At 42.2% G+C, this 26,825-nt stretch overlaps 1 protein-coding gene across 2 annotated transcripts in view; it reads left to right on the top strand.

The window, feature by feature from the left end:
• Positions 1 to 26,825, top strand: part of TRABD2B (TraB domain containing 2B) — a 462,624-nt gene that overhangs the window by 420,508 nt on the left and 15,291 nt on the right. Inside the window, exon 5 of one of the 2 annotated variants that reach the window (XM_069232709.1) lies at positions 321 to 469. In XM_069232709.1, the coding sequence (XP_069088810.1) occupies positions 321 to 337 (17 nt within the window). In that variant the 3' untranslated portion in view covers positions 338 to 469. Of the gene's footprint in view, positions 1 to 320; positions 567 to 26,825 lie in introns of those variants that run through there. The other variant, XM_069232708.1, reaches the window with a different exon arrangement.

Consider the following 26,825-nt stretch of genomic DNA (forward strand, 5'->3'; position numbering starts at 1 on the left):
ATTTAGAGGTGCAATTAATGAGGACTATCGCCACTTATAGTGCTGCCCAAACCTAGCAAGGGACCTGCCACAAAGTCTTTAGTGTGGGCAGTCCCTACTGCATTAGTCCATTTAAGCTAAGGTGTAGTCCTCCCTTGATTGTCATATTCAAGTCCCTCCAGAAAGTTTTACTGTTGAATATAAAATATTGTGCCATTGGTTGATAGCATGTTTCAGGCCAGCAGATTATGAAAATTAATATTAGCTGAAGCTGTGATGAAGGATTGTTGGGACATTCTGATAACACAGCATCTCTAAGAAGTTAATGTTGTTCTTCTCAGGTCAAACACAGACATGAATCCGTCACCCGAAGACAACTCTGCCACAGTGAAGTATTCAGAGGAGGCACCTTCCTCTTCGTCTGCACCCTTTGAATATGATGACGACATCCTCCCCCCACACCTCCTGCTCCCAGACAGCATTAGTCAGCTTGAAGAGTTTGGCCGCCAAAAGAGATGGCACAAAAAAGAACACAAGCACCATCGACAAAGGCAGTTCAATGATCTGTGGGTCCGGATTGAAGACAGGTGAGTTAATTACAAAATTAGTTTCTTATGACATATGTTCCTGTAACAGTTCTACACATGACATAACATGACGGATTAAATCACAGAGATCGGATACTAACGAGGTATAAGGTTTGTTATGAAAACCAGACCATGATAAACACACCCACAGATAATTTGAAGAAAAAAATGATCTTTTCAATTCATTATCAAAGGTAGAATGAAATGATCAAGTTTTGAGAGTTTCTGAAATGTGTCTTTGCAAACTTTATGTTTATCAGATGCTGCAGGTTGATGTGGGGTGCTTTTAAAAACTTTCCCACTGCACACAACGGTCGTGACGGAAAACTCCCTTGCATCAGTGGCGTAGCGTGGGTTGTCAGCACCCGGGGCAAGGCAAGTAATTTGCGCCCCTAACCCGTGGATTTTAGCACTCGCGAGTGCGAGCGTGCCCCCCCCCCCCAGATGTTGCGCCAGGTGCGGCCGGCACCCCCTGCACCCCCCACGCTACGCCACTGCCTTGCATGGTGACAGACGTGCACCCCTGCCCTAAATGCCCCAGCTGCAGCAAAGTCTGGATCCCTGGTGCTGAATTTTGTTGTAAAGGGTGAACACTGATCATGCGTGTGTGCCATGATATGGGCCTGTCTCACGGATTGCAGTATTTTTAGACAGAGAGGGGCTCCCAATGTGCTACCGTTAAAGGGGTGAGAGGCTACTGCTTTTGCCAGGAGTTAAGAAGTGCGAGCGCTGTGGTAGCAGCATACAGTGTAGTGATAAGTAAGAGTGAACAGGCCTGACCTGTGTCACTGAAGTGAGGCTTAAAGGCTCACTCAGATAATGTTCACCTGCTGTGTGCTTAACTCACCCTTGACCTACATCAAGTTAGTATGTAATGATATGCAGTTTGTGTGTGTTGTATGCCTGTGCTGAGTGTATCTTTGCCTGTGAATGGTACTGTACATGGAAAATTCTGGGTTTCATTTTAGGAAACTCAGGGCTCACTGGAGGAGCATCCCACGGACAGATTTGTGGATTGCCGCACTCCAGTGAACTGGGTGGGACACATACTGGAGAATGGAGAGCTAGGCTTTCCTGCACAATTAAAAGAGCTCCATTTGGTTCAGAAATCACTGGAAGGGGGCCTGGGCAAATCTCAGGAAGAAGATCGAGCTGGTAAGGGAATCATAAAGAGTGAGGCTGAGGCCATTGGGTAGCCTTTTGATACACATATCACGGTGGCTGGCATCCAGGTGTGAACCTCTAGTCACTGCAGTGGCCTGTGTTGTGAGCCTTTGGAGTCGCTCCTGCTTTGGCAGACTGCTTTCTGGAGCAAGGGCAGGGCAAAACTTAGACACAGACCCTAAATCACAGTTGGTGTCTCAGAAAGGTCTAGAAGAAGGGGACCTCAAGGCCCCTGAAGGTGTCATCTGTCAACTAGCCAGATGAGCTATATGATGAGGGGAAGCTCTGCAACACTTCTGTCTGTCACCAGAGCTACAGGTGAAAGCCTGCCAGACTCCCAACTTGGTGAGGGGACATAACCCAGGAACACCTAAGACCGCCTGCCCCTGGAGCACTACTACCTGCCTGCTTGTCAGGACCAGTGTAAGCTGCCAAGACAAGTGTAAGCTGCAAGACCGAGGAGATTGCTGGAGTAAGAGAGGTCCAGTGGAGGGATCCTGGCAAGTGCAACCCTTTCGAGAGCTGTGAGGAGTCGGCTGCTGCGCCAATCTGGTTGTTGTCTGTGTGCATGTTTAAGTCTGCGAACACATTTGTCAGAAGAGGCTGCTGTGAAGTTTGCAGTGCAGAGCAGGCCATCACCCGTGTGTGGTGTGTATGTCAGTGACCCCATATCGGAGAGAGGTCAGCTCTGAAGTTTGCCATATGGGTCGAGCCGTCATCCATGTGCATCGTGTAAGTTGGTGACAACATATGCTGGCTGATGTGAAGTTTGCAGTGCCAGTCGAGCTGTTGTCCATGTGGAGTGTGTAAGCTGGCAACCCTTCATGCCAGAGAGGACCACCGTGTAGAGAAACCTGTTGTGATGCAATTGTGCCATCACCGGAGCTAATAACAGGTGTGTTTACCCTGTATGCCAGAAGTAGCAACTGGAATCAATTGAGGATTGTAGCCTGGTTGATTTCATCATTGTGAGAAGAGGCCGCCGTGAAGACCACTGCATGCCCAAGGACCCCCTAAGGGGAAGACCCAAGAACACATACCGTTGCATTGGAGGAGCACTGAGGACACCCAGCCACGGCCCCTGTAGACCAACTTTGATACCCGAGGCCGCTGCTGCAGCTGTCACACCACGAAATGCTCTTGGAGACTCTCTTTGGACAGTCTCTGCTGGTGTAAATAGGACTGAGTGAAAGGCCAGACAGCTCCTGAGGAACCTGTTTGCCATCAAGCGCTTGGCTGCTGGACCACTTTGAATTTTCTCAGAGTTGGAGTGGAAGTTCTGACTGCTAGTGGGGCCTAACCTGAATGTTGCCTATAATGAACAGGGAATAACAACTGCTGCTAGTGAAAGGAAAGTGGGAATTGGGGGACTGTCTATTAAACACTTGATCCCTGACTTCAGGGGGATGTGTGCATTGTTTGTGAGTGCCATAGTTCACTTTGAGGTCTCTCTCTCTCTCTCTCTCTCTCTCTCTCTCTATATATATATATATATATATATATATATAGTCAACATTTTGTTTTCATTGAAAGACTGTAACAGCCTGAATTAAACACTCAAGTTGCTTGGAGTGCCGAAGTCTGATTATTCAGTTTATTTTACAATATTTACATGAATATATACTCCTTTAGTCGTGAAAGTATTTGACTGGATAATCACGTATTTCTGCTATTGAATGTAGTTTGATTTAAGAACCTGTGCTCACCCTCCTGTGTCTACCTCCCCCCAAGTAGCTTTAGACTGCTTCATCCATGCTACCACTGAGAATTATGTGCTGAAGGACATAAGGAGAAAAGGTCCTCAACCCCTTCGATTGGGCCCAATAGCTCCTGCTTGCCCCACGGCACCCTGAAAGCAGTTCAGACAGCATCCTTTCAATCAAGTACTATTTTAATGAAATACAAGAAATTTTCTTGAGATTACATGTATTGTACAAAATACATTTCACCAGTATCACAAGTAACTTGCACAGGATATACAATGCACAAAACTTCATGTGAGATATCTGCAGGAGACTGGTTCAATGGAAAAATATCTCTCGGTGATATATTTTCTACTCAAACCAGTCTTTTGCTGGCAAAAATCGTGCAAAACTGAATATTGCGAACTGGTGAGAAGTTAGCACATTCCCTATATTTCAAAATTCAGAAAATGAGAAAGCCCGCTATGTAAGAGTTAAATCAATAATGAAATGCAGTTACTAGTTACAGTTATGATGCATTTTCAATGTTCTGTTTTCTTGAAAGCTGTTGTCTGATAATGGAATCTAGTTAGTGGGCAGATTGTTAGCATTGAAGCGTTTTGTTGCAAGAAGTAAGATATATAAGTAACAATGGTAATTTGTGATGCGACCACTTACATGGCAGTTAAGTGGTGGTTCATCATTTGTAGGCCTTGAGGTCTGGTTTCAAGGTCAAAACCAAAACCTCAGGATAAATATCTTCCTGGCACAGTGAAACATGGGGGATAGTTGCAGCCTGTTTTACTTGGCTCAGAAGAGTTCTCACAGGAGCCAACACAGAAGCAAATCAGTATTTTCTATGAAGCATCATTTATGCCCCTCTCTTGGATAGGCCAGGATCAAGGAATCAAGGATGAACAATTTAAAATTCAATTTACTTAAAAGAAATATTAATCTTTTATGTAAACCAAGTTGTTAGTTATAGCACTAAATTTAATCAAAGACAGCTAAAATGCTTGGAAGGTCTATTAGAGAAAATTAGATCAAAATAAACATAACCATTTAAATATCAGTAAGTGTGGCCATCCATTACATTACAACTCTGCTAAAAGCAAGTGCACATTTAGTAGAAAGAGTAGAAAAGACAGAAACTATATGAAATCTTGCTTGGAGTTCGCTTAGGTGAAACCAGGTTGAACAGTGTAGCCAACTCAAAAGTGACTAAGGTGAGAGTGTCACTTAGAATTTGGCCTATTGGAAACAGTTAATTTAGTACTTAGAGGTTTTCATAGAGCTAAATTCCTCAAGTGGTGGTTGTCATAAGGTTCTATCTATTGAAATCTCCATGAAGTCCAACACGTTGAGTCTTGGGTGGCAATATAGCGTAATTAAGAACATATGCTGGGCATCAGAATGTGGGGTTGCTTCAGCGCTTCCATCTCCTCAATTCTCCTGTTATGGATTTCACCTAAATTTTGATCTTTTAAGTGAGGTGAACAATAGCTACCTGCTGAGGTCGAATGTACTCCCGCAAACCCCGATCAGGCATGTGGGGCCTTCTGTTCAAGATGTCTGTAAATATTGTAAATGTTTGAAGTTGGATAAAATGTCAATGGTGACTTGACAAAGATTGAATGTCCACTGGACATCTCAATCTTGCTTAACAGGGTTGAAATCCTGCATTTAGAATTAATTGGCTTGAATAGACTGCACTTTTTAATGAGGTCAACTAATGAGTGAGTCGCACCTCAAATCTTTGGTGACTTTTAACAAGTGAGAGTCAATAAATGTGGCTTTTCGATAGGAGAGATATCAACAGGCAGACTTCTTGGCACATTAGGACCCTGGTCAGTAAGGCAGAAATAGCAGGTGAAAACACAAAGAGTACTCCAAAATCCCTCATTTTAAATATTAATAGATCATCCCTAAGTTTGCCTTACATGCCCATAAAGCAGGGTGCATGGTATTTAAAAGTCAGACATTTAAAGTTTTTATCTGAATCATATCCTTATAGTGAAAAGGCTCTCAGAACTATTTTCACTGTAGTAGATGTAGCTGGTCCAGGAATAGGCAGTGGGATACAATATTAATATTGGCTATTGTCACTTAGGGAGCTGCTACAGCATTCATATTTGTAGTATTTCAAATACTTGTTACAAGCCCAATTCTTCGGCAAAGTCAGATTTATAATAAATATTTTTGAACAGGTACTTTTAGAAAAGTTGCCTGCTGCCTTCATAAGCCACTAGAAGCCCATTTACATGAGAAACCAACTGTCACCCAGAGGCTGAATAGCTCCTTGGTGAAATGTGAACTTGATCTCTGAGCTGAGACAAAGCTGTTGGAGATGTGAGGAGTGTTCTGTTTCTCTGAGTGAGCATGAGGGGTGGTGATTTTTCTGTCAGAAGAAAACTAGGATTTAACCAGTGGAAGCAATTCAACAAGCCTCAGGTTGAGGCCTCTAGTGGTGTACAGAGGGGACGCTGCTCCCCTGCTGGAATCAGTACTTTTTTGTGAGTTACTCCAGGGTTAGGACCCTAGGGTGATACCCTCATGCACACAAACAACTTCTTATGCAAATTTGATATTACCGTTTACCTGAGTAAACAGGAGTGCATTGTCTACTCTAGTCGAGTGTACAGAGTGACCGTCTGCACTGTGCCCAGGAGCTTAACTAACTTTAAAGATGTCTACTGTGTCACAACCTGATTTAGCTAATACTTGGATCTGTCCCCTTCCTTTGTCCACCGAGCCAGTCAGGTACCAGGCCCAGTGGGAGAAGAGCTGCCCCTGAATCAGTTTTGAGTAAATACAGAAGAGTGGTTGCTCTTTTCCCCAGTTACACCTCTGGGGGACAAAAGGTTGGGCCATGTTTGTTTTGGGGAGACAGGGGCACAATGGGATTTGATTTTTGTTGTTTGGTTTCATTTTATTTACTACAATTGTCTCTATATTTCTAAATTGATGCAGGATTTTTCTTGTTTTGTGTTGTGACTTTACACCTGGCTTCTACATTAGACAAGTCTGCTGTATGCCAGAGCTATCAAAGGGATTGAGGTGAGGTTAACATTGTGACTTTAGTAGTTCACCCTGACAAGAATTGTGGTTATTATTTGAGGTGAGTACTGACCCCCCTCAACCAATACCCCAATTTGTTACAGACACAGTATCCTTAATATCAATGTCATTCCACATCAACTGTTCATTCCTAGTTTCAGATAGGCTATGCAAGAGAACTATAGCTAACAGTGCTCCAATGTCAGATTGAAGAAGGCGAGGAGCAGCTCATCTTCTTCCTCTTCTGCTCCCTCAGTAGTTAGTACTATATTGCTTTGCCTATCTAAAACTCTCCAATTTTTCTATTATCTTCCCATTCTACATTTGCTTACTGCTATCTATTTTATCGTTCTCTTGTCCCAGCTAGTAACCTGTCACATATTAAAGGAGAGGGCATTTTCTTGGTATAATTCCTTCTGCTTTTGAAAGATAATCACTTAAATGAGCAATAATATTATTTTTCTCCTGCTATGTTATCACTGCTAATATGGACAGAATTGTGTATCTGCAGATGTTATTCATAAGAGTGTTAAACATCCAAGAGAAATTAACTGAAATCTAAAGCACAACAACTAAGACAAAATGTATTTTAAAGACACAAAATTCTTAGAAGTCTTTCAGTATTCTTCAAAGATATATTGTGATGAATATTATTCTGTATATTAACAGCATAGGTAAGAAGAGCAGTTTCTATTTCTATTTAAATAAGGCAACATTTACAAATTTAGAAGAAGATATCCATTAGAACAGTCTTAAATATAGGTAGGATGTATAGAACGTTTTATACAAAAAGGGATTTTCTTTTTAAGAGCAGAAGACACCGTGCATTTCATACTTTGCTGTTATTTTGCTCAGGATAAAGCAATTTCTATACAGTTAACGTGTCTTATTATTGATGCTTCTTTAATTTAGCATGTACTTAGTAGTAGATCTGGGCGAAATTTAGATTACATTGGTATAATCGTGTAATTTTGTGAATTTCAGGTTACACTTGTTTTTTTAAATTCACAAAACTTCTCCAGTATCCACCTTGCATAATTACATGCTATTCACTGTAAAATGGTAACACAAATGCACAAGAACGATAGGATGTGAGTGGCTGTTGTTGGTTTTGCCTTTTTTTTTTGCTTTATTTATTAAGCTTAAAACATACTCACTGTGAAACTTGACATGAGAACACATTTCATGCTACAATATATCACAGAATGACAGATTTGCTTTTTAGATGATTGCACGTAATTTTACAAACTTTTGCTAAAATTTCACATAAGTATGCAAAACCAAATTAGGGGAATTATACACACCAATACTCCATAACCTTTTAGAGTTTTTTAAAAACATGAAGAAATATAGGTTAAAACTTATTTTGTATCTACACACACAGGAAAAGTAGTACATAGTTGTTCACTCAGTATTATCATCAATATATATATATATATATATATATATATATATATATATATATATATATATATATATATATCCTTTTTGTTAGAGAGCAGAGAAAGTCTCACTCGTTCTCATCAATAAAGGTGAGTGACATTCCAGAGCAGAAAGAGAATAACAGACATTTCGGCCCTGTTTCTGCTCACTGAGTGGAATTGGACCTGATTTGCTACTCTGTGGGCGGGAAAAAAGAGCAGTTGTTTTTTTAAGCACTGTGAGGGAGTGGGCAATGTATATACCTTAGTGCCAACTGCAATTATGTAAATATATGCAGCCCCTCACAGTGACTTCAACGCAGCTTCTGTAGCAGGGAAGTATGTCTGCAGCACCTGTCTGCTGGGTCTTCCCAGCAGGCAAGTGCCAGACTCAAACTTCCCTGCTGGGGAATTTCCTCTGAAGTGCACTGTCAGGGGCTGAAGGCCACTGTAACTAAGTTAATGTGATTACCATTAATTTAATTGCAATGACTAGCCGCTCACAATGCCGGGCAGCAAGGAATTCCAAGTTCCTTACATTCCACAATTCCCAGAATGAGGAATTCTTGTTTTGTAGGCTATTCCTCCTGCTTCCCTCTCTCCCACACTTTCACAACCACTCTCTGCGAATTGGAAAAAGGGCACTTCGGTCACCCCTACCCATCAGCTCAGCACAGTCACGCTTATTTGCATGGGCATGTTGATGGTGTCTAAGGGCCAGATGTAGCAAAGGGTTTTTCCTATTCTGTGTCAATGGGAAAATGTGTTCATACATATGGCCCTAAACCTCTGCTGAAAGCACTTGAAAAGCTTTCACGGAAATATGTGACTGCTCATGGAGCCATACTCCCATGATATTAAGAATTTGAGGAACATATGGTTTCTGTTTAGATTAAATGTACTATATAAAATAGTCTATTATTAGTTTTTTCAGGGTGAATGCAAAGGCTCAGTTTATACAGAATGAACTGCTTGCATTAAGCACACCAGTTGAAGCTGTATCTCTTTCAATGTTTTTCAGGCAGCTCCTTCTATTTATACAGTACAGTTAAACAAAGTTCTAAGACAGTCATTTAACTCAGAATTGTAATTGTCTATAAAACCAGCTGAAAGCTACATTTCATCCAATCAGAGGGAGTCGTGTTCTCTTCACAAACAACTGTTGAAATACGGTGTTTACAGGCAGAAAGAAAACAGAAAACTCATGGAGTCTTAATCTGACCTACGGATTTCTGGGTCGTAAAACATTATACTCCGCTTCTAATTTATCAACGAGATGTATACATTCATGTTACAGTGTATTAGCTTTCTTAGTTTAAAAACACATGGTAAAATTAGAGGTAATATTGAGAAAAGCCATATACAAGGCGTGTCTTGCAGATTATCGCAGCATTATTTGGCTGATCGAAAAATAAATTTAATCAATCATATGCTTATAAAATAATCAAAAAAAGCGGAGGTGTGGATTATTATACCATAATTGAACTGGAATTCACAAACATTCTGTCACGGAAGTTGACTTTCTATCAATAATTCGATTATACAGGAATGTCTGCATATTATTTCTGCAGATTTTCTCAAAAATGACTACGAACTGTTTATTTCCACTTACGGGTTGTTGGGTTTTTCAAATTATGTATTTTTGTTCATCACATATAATTTAGATGTATGCTTTGTATCATTAATAAAGGTACATACAGAACCGATTGATTCGTAATGCATATATTTTTCATCAATAAAACATTCTGTAAACATTTTTGAAAGTTAACTTCATTTTTTAAAGTTAACTTCCTATGAAAGCATTTCAAGATTTCATTGAAGGTTAATGCAGTATCCCTAGTACACCCAAAGTAAACTCTGCATGAGCGTTTTCCTCAGGGCAATGAGCCTACTTTATAGGTGGATGCCAAACTCCTTCCTCCTTTGTAAGGCACTTCTTACACAATTGTTGATCCCATCGAGAACCTGTTCATGTACCCTTCCAGGAAGATACGTCATGATCTCCGTCACATAAAGTGGAGGTGCCTACAGCAGTTCATTATTAGTTCTAAACGTGTTTGGGTTTATTAAATTGCATATGTTTTCCTCTTTAATCTAGTCCTATTAACATAATGTCCCGCAGACCAGCTGTTCGCTCACACTGTTTTCTGCCTCTTAAACTAATTTTATTCAAATTAAAAGCCTCTCCCATCACCCAAACCAATCTCACGCATCCACAGTTCACTCAAGTTTATATTCTTTTCTTTAACTTGCTCCCATCGTTTGTGTCCATGTCTTGCCTCAGGTAGCCAAGTAATGTCCGTCCTTCATGTTTTCTATCTCTAGCTATCAAATAGCCATAGATAGCATTATAAAATCAATGTACAGTAAAGCAGACAAATACACTCCACAAGGTTGATCTTCTGTGGGCCAATGCTGTTTTTTTCAATAATAGTTCCAGCCAGTAGAAGGTTCTGTTCTCTGCCATTAATCAAAATTTATACCACCTACATATTTAATCCTCAATCACATTTCAGCTATGGAAGCACACATTTAAATACGACCACTTACTCATGGCATTACATGGGCTGTGGAATTTTGCAAAATATGTGAAAATTAGCCAGAAATAATTCAAGAACAAGACCACCAACAAACAGAGGTTTGAATGTTATGTATAGGGACAAACAAGTTCATGCGTTTGCCAATTACTTGTCTGGATGCAATTTTTAAGTAAATAGACCAATAAGCCTGAGCTCAGAACTCTTATTATCTAGCTCCAGCAAGTTACAACCTATATAACTCTTTAGCAAGGAGTCCATACCCCCATAACACACTTGGGTGCATGTGGAACTCAGACAGAGATCTGTATTTCACTCTCTAGCTTTCAGTCCCCGTGGAGAGTGCAAGGGAATGCACACTATGCATGGGCTGGGTGTTTTTTTCCTGGGGTGACGGCAATGGGTTGCTGACATGTCTAGTTAGGTCCCTTTAATACTGTCTGGCACAGTATAAATACAGTGTTGTCTTAGGATCCAGTTGCTGCAGTTATTTCTGACAATTTATGATGATGACTTCAATTAGACCTCACTAAGGCCAATTTGCTGTGACAGTGTGCTCATAGCATGCGTTGGCCTAAACAACATTCCTAGGGTATCGCGTGGCACCGGACTGCTCACCGCTCCGATGGAAATCAGTATGGCGAGTCTGTAAAACATGTCACCAGACCGCCTCCATCAGTTTGCTAGCGGTGATTAGCGAGTGTTGATTGCTCAAAAAACACATTACAAAATCTATGTTTTGGTGGGGGGGTCTTACTGTGCACGAAGTAATATGGGCATTCCTTTAGTTTTTCTTAAAGCCTTGACTGCAAGCACTTAAGAGACCTGCAATCTTTTACCACCCACCTGCATCATAATGCTATTTCCATTCTGGTTTCAATCAGCAATTTACAGATGGAAATGCCACATGTAATCCTTACATGATTGGAGGCTAACCTGATATCCTTGAAGCAGAGCAATCTTTGAAGCAGAATGAAATGCATGGGGTAAACAGGCTTATTCCCAACTATAGATGTCCTGTATATATATATCCTTTTCTTTCAAATGTGAAGCCAAATTTGGGGAGCTCCAGCACCATCTGCTGGTGAAATTATGCATGCCAACTGCGCCTTGATGAACTATATTTACACAAACTTTATTTTACGAAAATGCCAACAATTGTGTTTCACATAGTTTCAGTAATTTTTTCATTATTCTGTTTATGCTTTTTCTGTTTTTACTCACTGGAAAGTGCTTCGATCGTAAATGTCTTGCTGAAACTGTAAAACGGATATGTGCCTTGGGCCGCAGACATTTTCTTCTCGAACCAACCTCTCACTAGAGTCTACATGACATTTTTACCTTCGCGAACCGTTTTCCCGCAGATGACCAGCGAAATGTATTTTACGTAAAATGCATATTTTCCTGATAATTACGAAAGGAAAAGCATTTGCTGTGTCGTCCTCCGCTAGGGTCACATAATTCGGATTTTTAGTTACTACTTGAAGTCGTGGTCTGTCTAAAGAAGCTTTTAAAGAGATCCTTCTGCAGTCACCGCTGTTGGATGGCCTGTGTCTGCCACCTCCACCACCGTGGAATTCTGAAAGCAGATTTACCTCTCAGGTGTGTGAAGAAAGTGGCAGAGTGGTGGAGAGTGACAATGCAGTGTTAAAAGACTCTAACAGCACGTTAGGTCACTATTTTTTGGAATATAAATTGTAGCAATTAGCTTCCTGCGAAATGACTATTTGGGATTAAGATGAAATAATACAGCGAAAAATTTTCTTCACTTGTTTCATTGGCCTCTAGATTGAATAGACATGAACTTTCAAGACACTACAAGGCAGTAAGGAACACTGTTAGAGCACTTGAGAATTTCTTGGTTGATATATATATTTAAGGAAACATAATTAAAGAGGAGATGCTATTTTTCTAAACATACAGAATAGAAAAAGGCATTTTGAGTAAGGTACCATTATAGACAGAGAAAATTGAAGTAAAGTCATTTAAACCACCCACAACACTCTCCTTAGTAGTATTTAAGTTCTGTATAGTCACTGAACAGGTGAAATACCATTAACACCGAGCATGAGAGCTGCACAGGGCTTCACCACGCCAGGAAAAGTACAAAGCTTTTGAATTGGTAAAATATCATCTAATACAGTGCTTAAAGGCTCTCCTGGAATCTAGGCATTTAGAGAACAGACGCAGGTGATTCTGGTAAATTCTAATGAGAGTGAAAAGCATATTAGGAGTAGATTTGTTCTATTACAGGCAGGATTGTGTATATATGGTTAGTCCAGACAATTCATGCAGTTTACAAGGAAGAAGCAATCTAAAACAATCTAAAACAAGCAGACACAAAAAACTATGCAATAAAAAAAATCTCCAAGTGATTGGAAACTCTAGTCACGTCTGTTCACTGTAGACTTCCTTCCTAGTGTTTGTTATTCTGATTCAATCCCCAGGAATCTCCTGCACTCCCAGTTTCCAGTAATGTCTTTTCATCTCACCCACTATCATTGCCTGCTTGGAGAAGTATGTTCACCACTTCCTTGGTGGCCTACACTTCCCTAATGTGCTGGCCCAACAAATGTTCTCTAGCGGGAGTATGCACAGGACAGGGAACGGGACACACAAACCAGTATAAATGAGGATAGAACTGTATTTTGAAAATGTGGGTGTTTAAAAATGTTCATAAGAATTTTGTATTGATGCAGGATCTTTTTGTAATACAAAGTGCACAGCCGGTTTGCAAATGTGCTAGGTATCATTTTCAAATGGTGTTCCACTTTTATGATATGGGCACTAGTGTCTGCTTCAGTCTAGTCCGCCTGTGGGCCTGGCTACGAGTCTGGTAAAGCAATATTTCCAGACGGGATGCCGCACCTCCTGAAAGACCTGGTGTTCCCAAACAGATGTATGATGCGCCAACGCATGCGTGTATCACTCATGCCTTTACAACACGGTCTCCACAACAACCGCATCTTTACCATGCATGTCTTTACCACACATGCCTTTCCAACAAATTTCTTTGTAAAAGCTTGTTTGCTAAAGGAATGTGTGGTGAATTCTCCCCTGCCCTGCCCCCTACACTTGACACCATACTCCACCGTCCCAAACCCTTAAAACCGCCACTTCCACCCCCTCCCCTGAGCCCTAACCCCCACCCCACCCTAAAACCTACCCCGCACTGGCCAAAAAACTACCCCAGCCCCAACCCACCCTTAACCCTAAAACCTACACTGTCCTCAATAATACCCCACTCTGTCCTAAAAACTACCCGACCCCTACCCTAAACCCTAAAACCTACCCTGCCCCGTCCTAAAAACTACCCAGACCCCTCCCTCAACCCTAAAAACTAACCTGCCCTGTCCTAACAGCTACTCCGACCCCCCCCACCCCGCCCTAAACCCTAAAGCCTACCCTGTCTTAAAAACGACCCCATCCTGTCCTAAAAACTACCCCGACCCCTGCCTTAAAGCTTAAAACCTCCCCTGCCCTGTCCTAAAAACTACCTCAACCCCCCCATTCCCACCCTAAAAGCTACAGTGCCCTGTCCTAAAACCTACCCTGCCCTGTCCTAAAAACTACCCGACCCTCCACCCTAAACCCTAAAAGCTACAGTGCCCTGTCCTAAAACCTACCTCACCCTGTCCTAAAAATGACGGTTACCCCACCCTAAACCTGAAAACCTACCCTACCCTGTCCTGAAAACTACACCGCCCCACACTAAAACCCTAAAAGCTATACCCTGCCGTGTCCTGAAACATACCCCGCCTTGTCCTAAAAACTAACCCAACCCCCCCACCCGCCCTATACTCTATAACCTACCCTGTTCTAAAAACGACCCAACCCCCCCATCCTGAACTCTAAAACACACTACACCCTGCCGTAAAAACTACCCCGACCCTGTCCTAAAAACTTCCTCAACCCCACTTACCTCTCTCTCTTCTGGTCTTTGCTCCTTCCTGTTCCACCCGGACTGCTCTTTCTGCCGTTACCAAGCATGTGTGCTAAACGCATGCGTAGTAAACACATATGTGTGGTAATGGCAGAGTGGTCAATGCATGGCGTTGCATTGACCGCATTGTTAGTGATGTTTCCCTTCTCAAGACTGCCATTACCAGGGGCAGGAAAATCAGACCGGATTTTACCTGCTGGTAATTCTGACTAGTAAACTTGCATGAGGCTTTGGCTGCAGCAGTCAAATCTTCAGCAAAACCTCCACCTAACCTTTTTTCTACAGCAGGAGGGGAGACTGCAATAAGTAGCCTTCACTTCCCTCTCCTACTCTCTCAACCTCCTTACCTCCACTCCTTCCCCCATACAGAAGCTCCAATTTATCATCTGCAATGAGGAGGTGGTACATGGGAGGGTTAAACCTTGTGGATTTGGAATTTGGAATTTTAAGGCCGGTAAATCCAGCTCAGTGTGGAGATACCAGTTGGAAACAGTAATTGTGGTGTTCTGGAATCTCCATATATGTTTACTCCTACCTTTAAATTTGAGTCTTAAATCACTGTTCTGAGGTCCTAAGGTGTTCTCTGATCTAACAGTGTTTGTTCCATCTACACGCACATTTACATTCATAGTGGAATTATAGAAACGTATCACATCACAGGCTAATTAATGACCCACGGGCCGACTCAACCACGAAATCATTTGTTCTCTAAAACTAGACAGTTAATGCTGAGACAGGGCCACCTTTTGACTCAATTTCTATCTCTACGAGAAGCTTTTCCTCGGTCTTCAATTGCCCAATTGTAAACGAATTGTGGTAACGTCTCCAAAATGGTACGTCTGCGTTTTGGCATAGATGCATATGTTATTCACAGAGATCAGTGCACTTTGATAGCCTCAGTAGGAAAACATGTGCTCACGATTATTGACCGTGTTCACACGTTTTCTGGAGAATACAGTGCAAGCAGATGTTCATTGTCAGCCATGGAAAATGTAACCGTTCATGATTTACAATTCTGAAGGCGACCCAAGCAGAAAACTTTAGTCTCGCGTGAGAAAGCGATGAGCCTGGATGAGAACTGAAATCGTAGTGGTAGTCTGCAGTAAAAGCGTTAGTGGACCAGCCAAACAAGGGCTCCGCAGAGGCGTTGTATAACATGCTTTCACCCCTCATCCTTTTACAATGCAAAGCCTTTGCCACACATGCCTTTAGCACAAATATGCCTTTACCACATAAGCCTCTACTATGCATGCTAAGTGTATTTAAAGTAAGTTAAACCATTGGGTTTAACTTGCCTTAAATATACTTAGCATGCATGTGTTAACATTTTAACATCATACATCCCCCTCTGTGGAGCCCTGGCTTATGTGTATATATATATATGTATATATATATATATACTCATTCGCTGAAAATTTGGTGCTGAATTTATTCGTACGAAACCATATAAATTTAGCAGTTGTAATTAGAGGTCCTTCATGGATCAAAAACGTGCGCCCTAAGGTAACTATAACTCGCACCCTCGCCATGCACAGTTGTCTCATCAATAATTTTATTGCAAATGATGCAGTGAGAATATGAAAGATGGCATAGAATATGTCATCAATAATATAATATGTGGATTAATTAGCTATGCCTGGCAAAGGTGCGAATTACTGGTGCGAGTTCTAGTTACTTGAAAGAACTCTTACTATTACTGCTGAATTTCTATGGTTTTGTACGAGTACATTCGGAACCTAACTATAACGTCCCTGTAACCTTTGTTTTTTTTCACAGAATTTCTATGCTTTTTTTAATGTATAGTAATTGTCATTCCTTTTCGTAAATCCAACCACTGCCACACATGGCCTTCGGGTGTGCGCAGCAGGGGTTAACCACAAGGCCAGTCTTGCAGCCAGGCCCTGAGACCTGCCCCCTATAAGCACCCAACCTTCCACCATGAAAGACCTCCTGTGCACAATAGGGCTTGCCCTTAAGGGCTAGCCTGCAACCAGTCCCTGCGGCCAACCCCCATAACCACCCAGCCCAGTGCTGTGCACGGCTCTTTACGCCTGCATAGTGGAAGCTGGTTGCGGCCTGTCTGGGTGTGAGAAAAGGTGCGAGAGGCTGTATTTGGGGAAAAGAATGGCTGTATAGAGTGCATACATCAGTGTTTTAGTGGGTGCGTCAGTATGTGTGCAGGTCTGTGAGTGGGTGCATCAGGGTGTCATTGGGTCTGTAAGTGTGTGTGTGATGAATGAGTGGGTGCGTAACTGTCTTGAGTGGGCCTGAGTGGGTCTGAGTTGGGGCGTGCGGGTCTGACTGAGGCTGTGAGTGGGTGCGTGGGTGTCTGAGTGGGTGCAGGAGTGTCTCAGTGGATCTGTGAGTGGGTGCGTAAGTGCCTAAGTGGGTTTGTGAGTGGGAGAATTGATTGGAAGAGAGACAAAGGGAGCTAAAGAAAGTAAGAGAAAGAGAGTTTTTTAGGCTTTGATGTCTGATATACTTATAATGAGTTATGGTGTTCAATATAAATTAAAAAACGTTTTTTTTTTTAAATATAATATTTAAAAAAAAATAGAAATTAGTTCAGCTGGACTCAAACCCCCGAAGCTCAGTGTGAAGGTTGCAGGTTTTTTCATATAAATATTTTTTTAATTCAACCCTTTAGAGGCTCTCTGAGCCCTGGTGGAAGCCCTTAAGGGCTCCCCAGCAGTCCCTCCTTATTTTTTATTTTTTTTTTTAAATGCCCTTTACAGCCTATCTGACACTGCAGGGGAAGCCTTAAGGCTTCCCTCACAGTGCCATTGTTTCAGCAAGCAGGGAGCTGCTTTGACAGCAACGCTCTGCTTGCTGAAGCATTTTATCTCTGTCCCCTGCACTAGTACAGGGGACAAGGATGAAACTTTGGATTTTGACAGCAGGACCTGCTTTGCAGGTCCTGCTGTTAAAATCCGAAGTGTTTGATGTGGCTTGGCTGCAGCTGCAATGCTGCAGCCAAGCCACAGCAAACAGCTGTGTCCCGGGGGTGGACACCCCAGGACATAGCAGGAGCCAGTCTTGGAGGGTGGCGGTCCTCAGGGCCACCTACAGGTCCATGAGAGGGGCTGTGTGGCCACCCTCCAATGTGAAGATAGCCCCAGGGGGTGGTGGTCCCCAGGGCATGGGGGGGAGGACGGGTGGCCACGGGCCCCCTGCTCACGTTATATTCGATTCTCCAGGGAGGTGGTGGTCCCTGGGATGCAGGAGAAACGCAGGCTCCACCTTACATTATAATTGATGCCATGGGAGGTGGTGGTCTCTGGGGCACGGGGTGGGCACAGGCCACCCTGCGTACATTAGAATTGATGCCCCGGGGAGGTGGTGATCACCGGGGTGCAGGCGGCCGCTAGCCCCCTGCATACACTAGGAATGGAAGCCTCGGGGAGGTGGAAACATGGTTCTAATTATAACTATATATATATATATATATATATATATATATATATATATATATATATATATATATATGAAAAAACTAGTGGCGGTTGCTGCTAAGTCGTTATAGTTAGTACCTAGTTTCTATATAAAAGGCATCTATTTACTTACCTAAATCTTTGGCACCGCTTCTTGAATCTTCATGAAACTTTCCCCCAAAAATTGCCAGTCATGTCAGCTGCTGTCTGGAAAAAGGGGGAGTCCCAAAACACTTTTTCCCCATTCATTTTTCCATAGGAAAAATTGAACAGCAATAGCATCGAAACTACTGGACAGAATTGCACCAAATTTGGCAGAAAGGTAGTTCCTGCTCCAGAAAGCAATCCTTTCTGTTTTTGTGTAAAAGCATTCAGTAGTCCTTGAGAAATTAAGGGGAAAAGAAATTTGTATAAATAGGGATGCAAAGGATTCGCAACCCCCCTTCCCGATCTCGTGCTGAGATCTAATTGGCTGTCAACACTTCATCCCTGGCTAAAAAGCATTTTTTTTTTTACATTCTCAGCGGGAGTCGTGGTGGATCCACAGATCCACCAATATATTTTTTTTTAAACAGAGTGCGGGCTCCAGCGCTTTGTCTTTTTTAAGCCCCTGTTGGGTCAAGTCCCAGGGGCATTTATCATGATGGCCCACTCCCACTGCCCCGGGGACTGCCACCTCCCCAGGACTTTGATTACATATGGTGCTGAGGCCACGCGACCCCCGCTGCACCAGGGACCATCATCTCTCCAGGGCTGTGTACAAATATTATGCGGGGCCACACGGCCCACCTGCAGCCCAGGGGACAACCACCTCCCCTGGGCAAATAGTAAAAAAACAGAAAGGGGGTCTGTTTCAGACCCCCCAAACCCTGGGAACCACCAACTCCCCAGGGCTATGCACATTGGTGGGGGGCCATGTGGCCCTTCTTGAGGAGCCACTGATGGCCATGGGGACCACCACCCACCAGGGGAACGCTCCTGCTATGTCCTGGGGTGCCCATCCTCGGGACATAGCTGTTTGCTGTGGCTTGACTGCAGCCAAGTCACAGCAAACACTCCGCTTTCTGACAGTGGGACCTGTCAAACAGGTCCCGCTGACAAAAAGCAGAGTTTTCATCTCTGTTCCCTGCATGCACATATGTTCAAGGCTCATACTGAAAGCTGTTCTTACTATTTTTTAAAGTACAATTGCATTTTCCTTTTCAAAATGTGCAGAAATATCTCATTGTAAGTACATCATACATCAAAGCCTAAAAAACTCTTTATCCCTCTCCCTCTCACTCTTTCTCTCTCTTTTCCAATCTTTCTACCACTCACACACCCACTCAGACCCTTATGCATACAGACAGCCCCAGTCAGACCCTCAAGCACCCACTCACAGCCCCACTCAGACCCTCACACACCCACTTACAGACCCACTCAGACACTCATAAACCCACTCACGGTCCCACTCAGACTCTCACACACCCACTCACAGACCCACTGACACCCTCATCCACCCACTTACTGAGGCCAACCACCGCTTCAGCCATGTGCGGCAGTGGTTTGATTAATATATATATCAATGAAAATTACTATAGGCCTGATTACACCTTTGGCAGAGGGGACTAATCCGTCCCAAATGTGACCGATATCCCGCCCACGGTATTACGAGTTCCCTAGGATATAATGGACTCGTAATATGGCGGGCGAGATATCCATCACAGTTGGGACGGATTAACACCCTCCGCCAAAGTTGTAATCAGGCCCTATATGTTAAAAAAAATAGAAATTCACTGCAAAAACCAAAGGATACAGGGATGTAATTGTTTGACCTAGAATAAAAAAAAACATAGAAATTCACTTTAAAAATCAAAGGTTATGGGGACATTATAGCCAGGCACACATTTTAAGCATACCAAACCATAGAAATTCACCAGTTATAGTTACAGATATCTCAAGTAACTGTAACGCATGCCCTAAGGTAACTATAATTCAAACCCTCACCATGCACTGCTAATTACCCCACAAATTACGGCACTTATGACATCTTTGATAACATCATTGATAATATCAATGTGAAATTTGCAGTAACATTTTTCACGAAAAAACTGCATGCCAGGGGCCCGAGTTATAGTTACCTTACGGCACGAGTTATAGTTACATGAGGTAAGTCTAACTATAACTGGTGAATTTCTATGGTTTTGTACGGTTAAAATGTGAGTCTAATTATAATATTCCTGCAGCCTTTGTTTTTTTAAGTGACAATACTTTCCAAACTCTCATTCAGTCAATTACTCTTACCGCCCTATACCCCTACCTAAAAACCATCACCAACCTTTAACCTTACCCACCCCTAACCCCTAAAAACATCCTTAATACCCTATGCCCACCCCTAAACCCTAAAACTATTACCACTCTGTAACCTTACCCACCCCTAAATCATAAAACACCATTACCACGCTATGCCCCTACCCACCCCTAAACACTAAAAAAACACTTACAACTGTATACCCTGCAACATAAAACTAACCTTACCACCCTATACCCTAATCCACCCCATATATATACATATATATGATACCTAGTAGTCTCAGAAAAAGCAAAGGTAAACGTAACATTATAGTTAGCTGAAATGTTCACTAACAATGTAACATTTTAAACTCTAAAAAACACTGCAATTCACCAATTATAGTTATCTCATGAATCTGTAACTCGTGACCCAAGGTAACTGGAACTCACCCTCCGCCCCCCCCCCCCACCATGCAGCTTTTTTATCAATAATGTAATTATAAATCTAACAGTGATATTATTAATGATGTAATCGAAGACGTCATCAGTGATAGTTACTTGAAATAACTATAGCTATAACTGATGAATTTCTGTGTTTTTTAGAGTTTGAAACATTACACTGTTAATGAACATTTCACCTCATCACAATATTAATTTAACTTTTATCTTTTTCAGTGGATTTCTAGGGTTTTCTTAACATAAAGTAATATGTTATTACCATACGTAAAGCCAACTCCCAGCTGTGCACGGCTGAAGGACCTGCAACCAAACCCACACTGGGCATGTCCATGGCCCATCCTGGGGGGGAGGGGAGGATTTCCTCAGGCCCCCACTTGAATGATCACCCCGAATCTTTTCATGTGCAGACTAGTCAAAAAGTAGCACTTTTGGAACGTTTTTTGATGATTCATCAAATGGTGGCACCAAAGTTATTATCAACATAAAAAAGTTATTTCCTATGGAAACACGATCCTATCTGTATATATAATGTGTGTGTGTATATTTATATATATGCACACATAAATATGTACACACAAGCATATATATACACACACATACATATATATATAAAAAATACACTTACCTTCATGGTATGCGTGGAAAAGATATTGTGGTAAAGGCATTGCCTTTTAAAGACAGCGTTATAAATGCTGTCTCCACATGGAGGCATAGCAAGGATGGAAGAGACCCTTTTGCAAGGAAAGAAAATACCCCCTTATAACCTCTGTCTAATAAAAAAACACCCATATTTGGGCTGCAGACCACCCCTTAGATCTCTGGGTGTGCTGCCACTGCTCCTGCTGCACTACAGAAGAGGACTGCATGTATGATTTAGAGATCACTGTCCAGCTGCTTGGGTGGTAGAACCTATCTTCCTCTCCCCTGGGCTCAAGGACTCTAAAGAGATTCTGGGGGTGATTCTGACCGCGGCGGTCGGCGGTCGCCACCCGCCAAGCGGTTCCCGCCGAAAGACCGCTCCGCGGTCAAAAGACCGCGGCGGTCATTCTGGCTTTTCCGCGGGGCCGGCGGGTGACCGCCAGAAGACCGCCGGCCGGCCCAGCGGGAAAGCCCCATCAACAAGGAAGCCGGCTCAGAATTGAGCCGGCGGAGTTGAAGGGGTGCGACGGGTGCAGTGGCACCCGTCGTGATTTTCACTGTCTGCAAAGCAGACAGTGAAAATCTTTGTGGGGCCCTCTTACGGGGGCCCCTGCAGTGCCCATGCCATTGGCATGGGCACTGCAGGGGCCCCCAGGGGCCCCTCGACATCCCATACCGCCATCCTGTTCCTGGCGGGCGAACCGCCAGGAACAGGATGGCGGTGTGGGCTGCGCCGCCATGGCGGATTCCCATGGGCAGCGGAAAGTCGGTGGTACACCGCCGGCTTTCCGCTTCTGGCCACGGCTGTCAGAATGCCCGGCGGAGCACCACCAGCCTGTTGGCGGTGCTACCGCCAACCTCCGCCCTGGCGGTAATTACCGCCAGGGTCAGAATGACCCCCTCTGTGTGCCACAGACAGGAGGAAAATTGGTGCGGCCACTAGTTCACAGCAGGCCGGCCTTCACCACAGTTCTTTTATCCTTACTCCCTTCCAGGCCATTTGAAAATCTGTTAACGAGCATCAACTCTTGATTTTTACATAATGGGATGCTTTGTGAATTGGAGGAAGCAAAGGTAAAGGTAGCACTGGCAGGTTGTATCTCCACATTGCAATTGGTGGTTAGGAGGTGGTTAAAGCTGCCTTTTGGTGAAAGAAGAAAATCACCTAGGCCACGAGCCAGGACCCCAGATTTAGACCAATGGTACCACTTACAGATTTAGGTTCTAACGTAAGTTTTTTGCAAGGTATGGATACCTAGAGATTTAAAATATCTGATAACAAGTTTTCAATTTTGACCTTTTGTCTGATATTATTGGATTAGCAACCGTAGCCGACCAAAATTCATATTTTTGATAAATAGCATACACATTCATCATAATAAATCTAATTCCACCAGATTGGTTAAATTCAGCATAATTTGAAAATAATTATGATCATTAATTGTAATAGTAACAATATAGTCCTTAAAATATTAACAATAAAACTTCATTATATTCCCATAGGTGTCATCATTCTCTGCGTCTGTTTGATTTTCACAGGCAGGAATTCTGCACATGTCAGTGCACTTGAGGTAATTTAGACAGCAGACACATGTGGCAGTTTGCTGTTCCTAATGCAGTTGCAAGCCAGTAGATCTTACACAGCCTGAGGTGCTAGCTGCCCTTCCATCCAGTCCACTACCAGTTGCTCTGATCCCTCATGTTTTTCTAACTTCCATCCTCTCCCAATTGGACTGGGGTTCTGTGGATCATTCAGAAGACATCTCTTGCTTACAGGGGATGATAATTTGCACGTTTGACATGTTTCTTCAGACAGTCCCTGCAAGGTGGAAGTTGTTGACTCTCTATCTCAAACTTCTTTGTACAGAATAGGAGCTATCTCAAGTTATTCATGTGTTGAGGCGAAGATTTTTGTGCCTACAGCAAGCACGAGAATTGTTCCAATTTGTCCATTAGTTCTTCATAGACATCCCATTCATCTCCGAGCTTCGAAAATGTTTCCTGTGTATGTCTGTTGGCAGTCAGGGTTTTGAATGCACTTCCTTTTCCTTTTCCCGCAAATGCACTTACTGTGTCACATCCGGTGAACGTATGGAGATCTATCATAGCTCGTCAAACATTTTCACCAAGAGTTGCAGTTATTTTCCCAATTTCAAGGACTCACATGTGTATTTTAGTACCTCATCTCAGAAAACATTTACCCATGATTCTGGCATGAAATCTCAAACACATAATAAACACATCGGTGTCATCTGAGCTTATCATTACTGCCTCATAACCCTCATTAGCAGCATGTGCAGCATGCAGCAACAAACAATCATGTGCTTCTTCATGTGTACTGTTAAGATCAGGCACTTCGCGGCTTCCTTCAGGTGTGATTTTGTAGAATTTATCTTCCCAGTTTGCAAACAGTGTTTTATTCTCAAGTTTTACAAAATACTCTGTTTTCCTCCATTTGTTAACAAGAAATGTGGTGAGAGTTGTTTTGTTCCTTACTTGGCTTAGAAATTTCCTATACTATCTGACAATCTGGGAAGGTGAGATGCTTTGTAACTGGGGCCCGAGTTCTTCCCTCCTGATTGTCCTTTCACTGTTTTAGACATCCCATTGTACATATTAAACTCAACATCGATTCTTTGATTCCTATTTCCTTCCTGCAAAGCCATGGACAAGACAGACGTAGCCACCTCACTAAAGTTTGATTCCTTTACTTTTACTATCTGAACAATTAGGGTGGCTGAATTTCCAGGTATTTCCTCAGAAGAGTTAACATTTTTCTGCAAGTATGTTGCTAAAACAGCTTTGTTTGTCTTTCACAACTGACCTTCTGGAGTTGCTAAAGCCCATGGTAAAGGTCCTAAGGGATGAGAGAGTACATCCACCTTTTGAAGGTTCCAATTCTGTGCTGTCACAATGATTCAACCAAATAGTGCTTTGTCGGCTGTCATGATGATTGTCCTGCATTGCTGTTCACTGTCTTCTTCTTGGACATGTGAGTGAAGGTTTTTAGTTTGTTTATTTTTGTTAGGTCATGAAACTTCTGCCTCTAACAATGTTTTCCATGATGAGTAGTTGTGCGGTCTTGTCAGCGTAACTCCATGTTGGACATTTGAACATAAATGAATCATACACTGGGGATCAGGGGGACAGGATGTGTACGGGATGTGTCTTCTTCATGATGTTGCATGGTCATTCACCACCAGCTCTAGAAAAATAAATTAATTTAAAAAAAGTACTTATTATAATTACTATTATAAATATTACAAATTTATATAATTACATTAACATTTTTAATAATAAAATTCACAATAATAAAAATTATGAAAACATTTCCATTTACATCAGGGTATCTTGGGAGCGGAGTGATAGCTCACAAAATGCAGAGAGTTACGACTTGCTATCACATATTTTCCATGTCCAGGCGTTGTCACCTTGCCAATAAATCATATTAGAACCCATCACCCAGGTAGTACCGATAACATGGTTGGCTCAAGGTCTAACCTCCCTCACCCAAGTTTAAGTAAACACTTTAGCATACATATTGAGCAGGGCATACATAATGAGCAGGGCAAGAAGAATCTAGTCAGTTTATTATGGTAGCCAATTTGCCCCTACAAGAAATAAATGTGGCTCAAATTCTGGAGAAGTTTTAGGGCAGGGTACAAAGTGACATATTTAATATAGATTTACTTAGGGCAATGCGGTTTTCTACACTAGTTTGTGACAAGTATTGTGATTATTATTTGAGTAGAGCTCTCACCCTCCTCAACCAATGTTCTAATGTCTTACAATCCTTAGGAGAAGAGGCAACATTTTCATAGAAAAAAACTTTTTGTACTTTTCCTCAATAAGAAATAGCACCACTACTAAGTATTTAGGTGTATGGAACAGAGAAACCTTATGTTACATTATAGAAACAATTTAGGAGACTTGACAAACTAAAGTTAATTAACATTTAGGGCATTTTTTCCAGAAGAGGTTCTCTTACAGAAGCATGAATTGCATACTTCTACATTTTTTTCTTGGTGTGATCGGACTGAAATGCCCTCTGGAGAGAAAGCTGTACCTTTATCTAGTCAATTTTTACCAGGATGCAGTTTGAATTTTCTGAAATCTTAAAAGAGGGCCCCCATTCTCACAAGACACTATTCATTTGATCATGGCTTTCATACTCTGTGCATCACTTTCTGCACTTCCTAAGTTGCAAAGTTGAGGAGGTCATGTCAAGAAATAGTACTTTGCATAGAAAATAGTAAGTCCTCCAGAGCAGTGGATTTGTCATTATGTTAATTATTTGCTTACTAACGTACAGGCATATTTTAGGGTGTCTTCATGAAGTTTAAGGAGATCTTGATGGCAAAAACAAAAATTATTTAACCACTTGAAATTCTGTAAAAGCTCTAAATGTGTCAAAGTTAATATATACGGCAAGTATTAACTCATTTAGTAATTCTCAGAATTAAGGGATTTGCATCTGCTTATTTTTTTGGTATGTACATTTAATTAAGGCTTACTGAATCACAAAATGACTTTAGAAGTGGATTCCGAGTCTCAGTTTGGTATGAGTTTGTTTAGGGCATCTCTTCCAAATTGCACATGTATCAATGGTTTGCAACCACAATTCTGGAGCAAACCATTGAAAAGTTACCCCCATCTCACACGAAGTTGTGACTCATTCACAAAAAGAGACAGACTCCCCTTGAGACAACCTCCACCTCTGTGAATGTTAAAAAAAAAGTTTGTTGTGGTCCAGAAGACCAATGCGAGCTCTCAAGCAAACTTGTGAAATGAAACTTTCTTTTTAAATTTAAACACATCCCCGTTTATTTTAAGGAAAGTTGAGTGCATTGAAAAAAGTCTAGTTCACTTAAATTTCGATCACAGACATGGTGGTCTGATGAGTCTAGCAGGTCACAATCCCTTTGGTTCCAATAAAAGTATGTCACAATTCATGAGGCATGTAGGACTGCACCCCACTCCAAATGGGTCTTTGTGAATAGACCTCTTAGTATATTGCAACACAAATAGTTGATGCACAGTTTGTGACTAAGGGCCAGATGTAGGTAGGTTTCATTTTGCGAGTTGCAAATTGCGAGTCCCAGCGACTCGCAATTTGCAACTCGCAAAATGAAATGCAGAAAGGTGTCTCAGACACCTTCTGCGACTCGCTATGGGGTCGCAAAGACCCACCTCATGAATATTAATGAGGTGGGTCGCAGTTTGCGACCCCATAGCGAGTCTAGGCACTCACAGGGATGGTGGCCTGCTGGAGACAGCAGACCACCATGTCTGTGACTGCTTTTAAATAAAGCAGTTTTTTTTTTTCTTTTTGCAGCCCGTTTTCCTTAAAGGAAAACGAGCTGCAAAAAGAAAAAATACCAAAACCATTTAGTTTCGTTTTTTTCAGAGTAGGCAGTGGTTCATAGGACCACTGCCTGCTCTGAAAAATATTTTTTTTTTGCATTCACAAAGGGGAAGGGGTCCCATTGGGACCCCTTCCCTTTTGCGAATGAGTTACCATCCACTTCAAGTGGATGGTAACTGCGAGTTGGTATGCGACCGCTTTCACGGTCACAAATCAACTCTACATCGCGATGCGGTCGCAAATAGGAAGGGAACACCCCTTCCTATTTGCGAGTCGGAATCACATTTTGC

This window comes from Pleurodeles waltl, chromosome 4_2 (assembly GCF_031143425.1).
Source record: "Pleurodeles waltl isolate 20211129_DDA chromosome 4_2, aPleWal1.hap1.20221129, whole genome shotgun sequence".
Classification (NCBI taxonomy): domain Eukaryota; kingdom Metazoa; phylum Chordata; class Amphibia; order Caudata; family Salamandridae; genus Pleurodeles; species Pleurodeles waltl.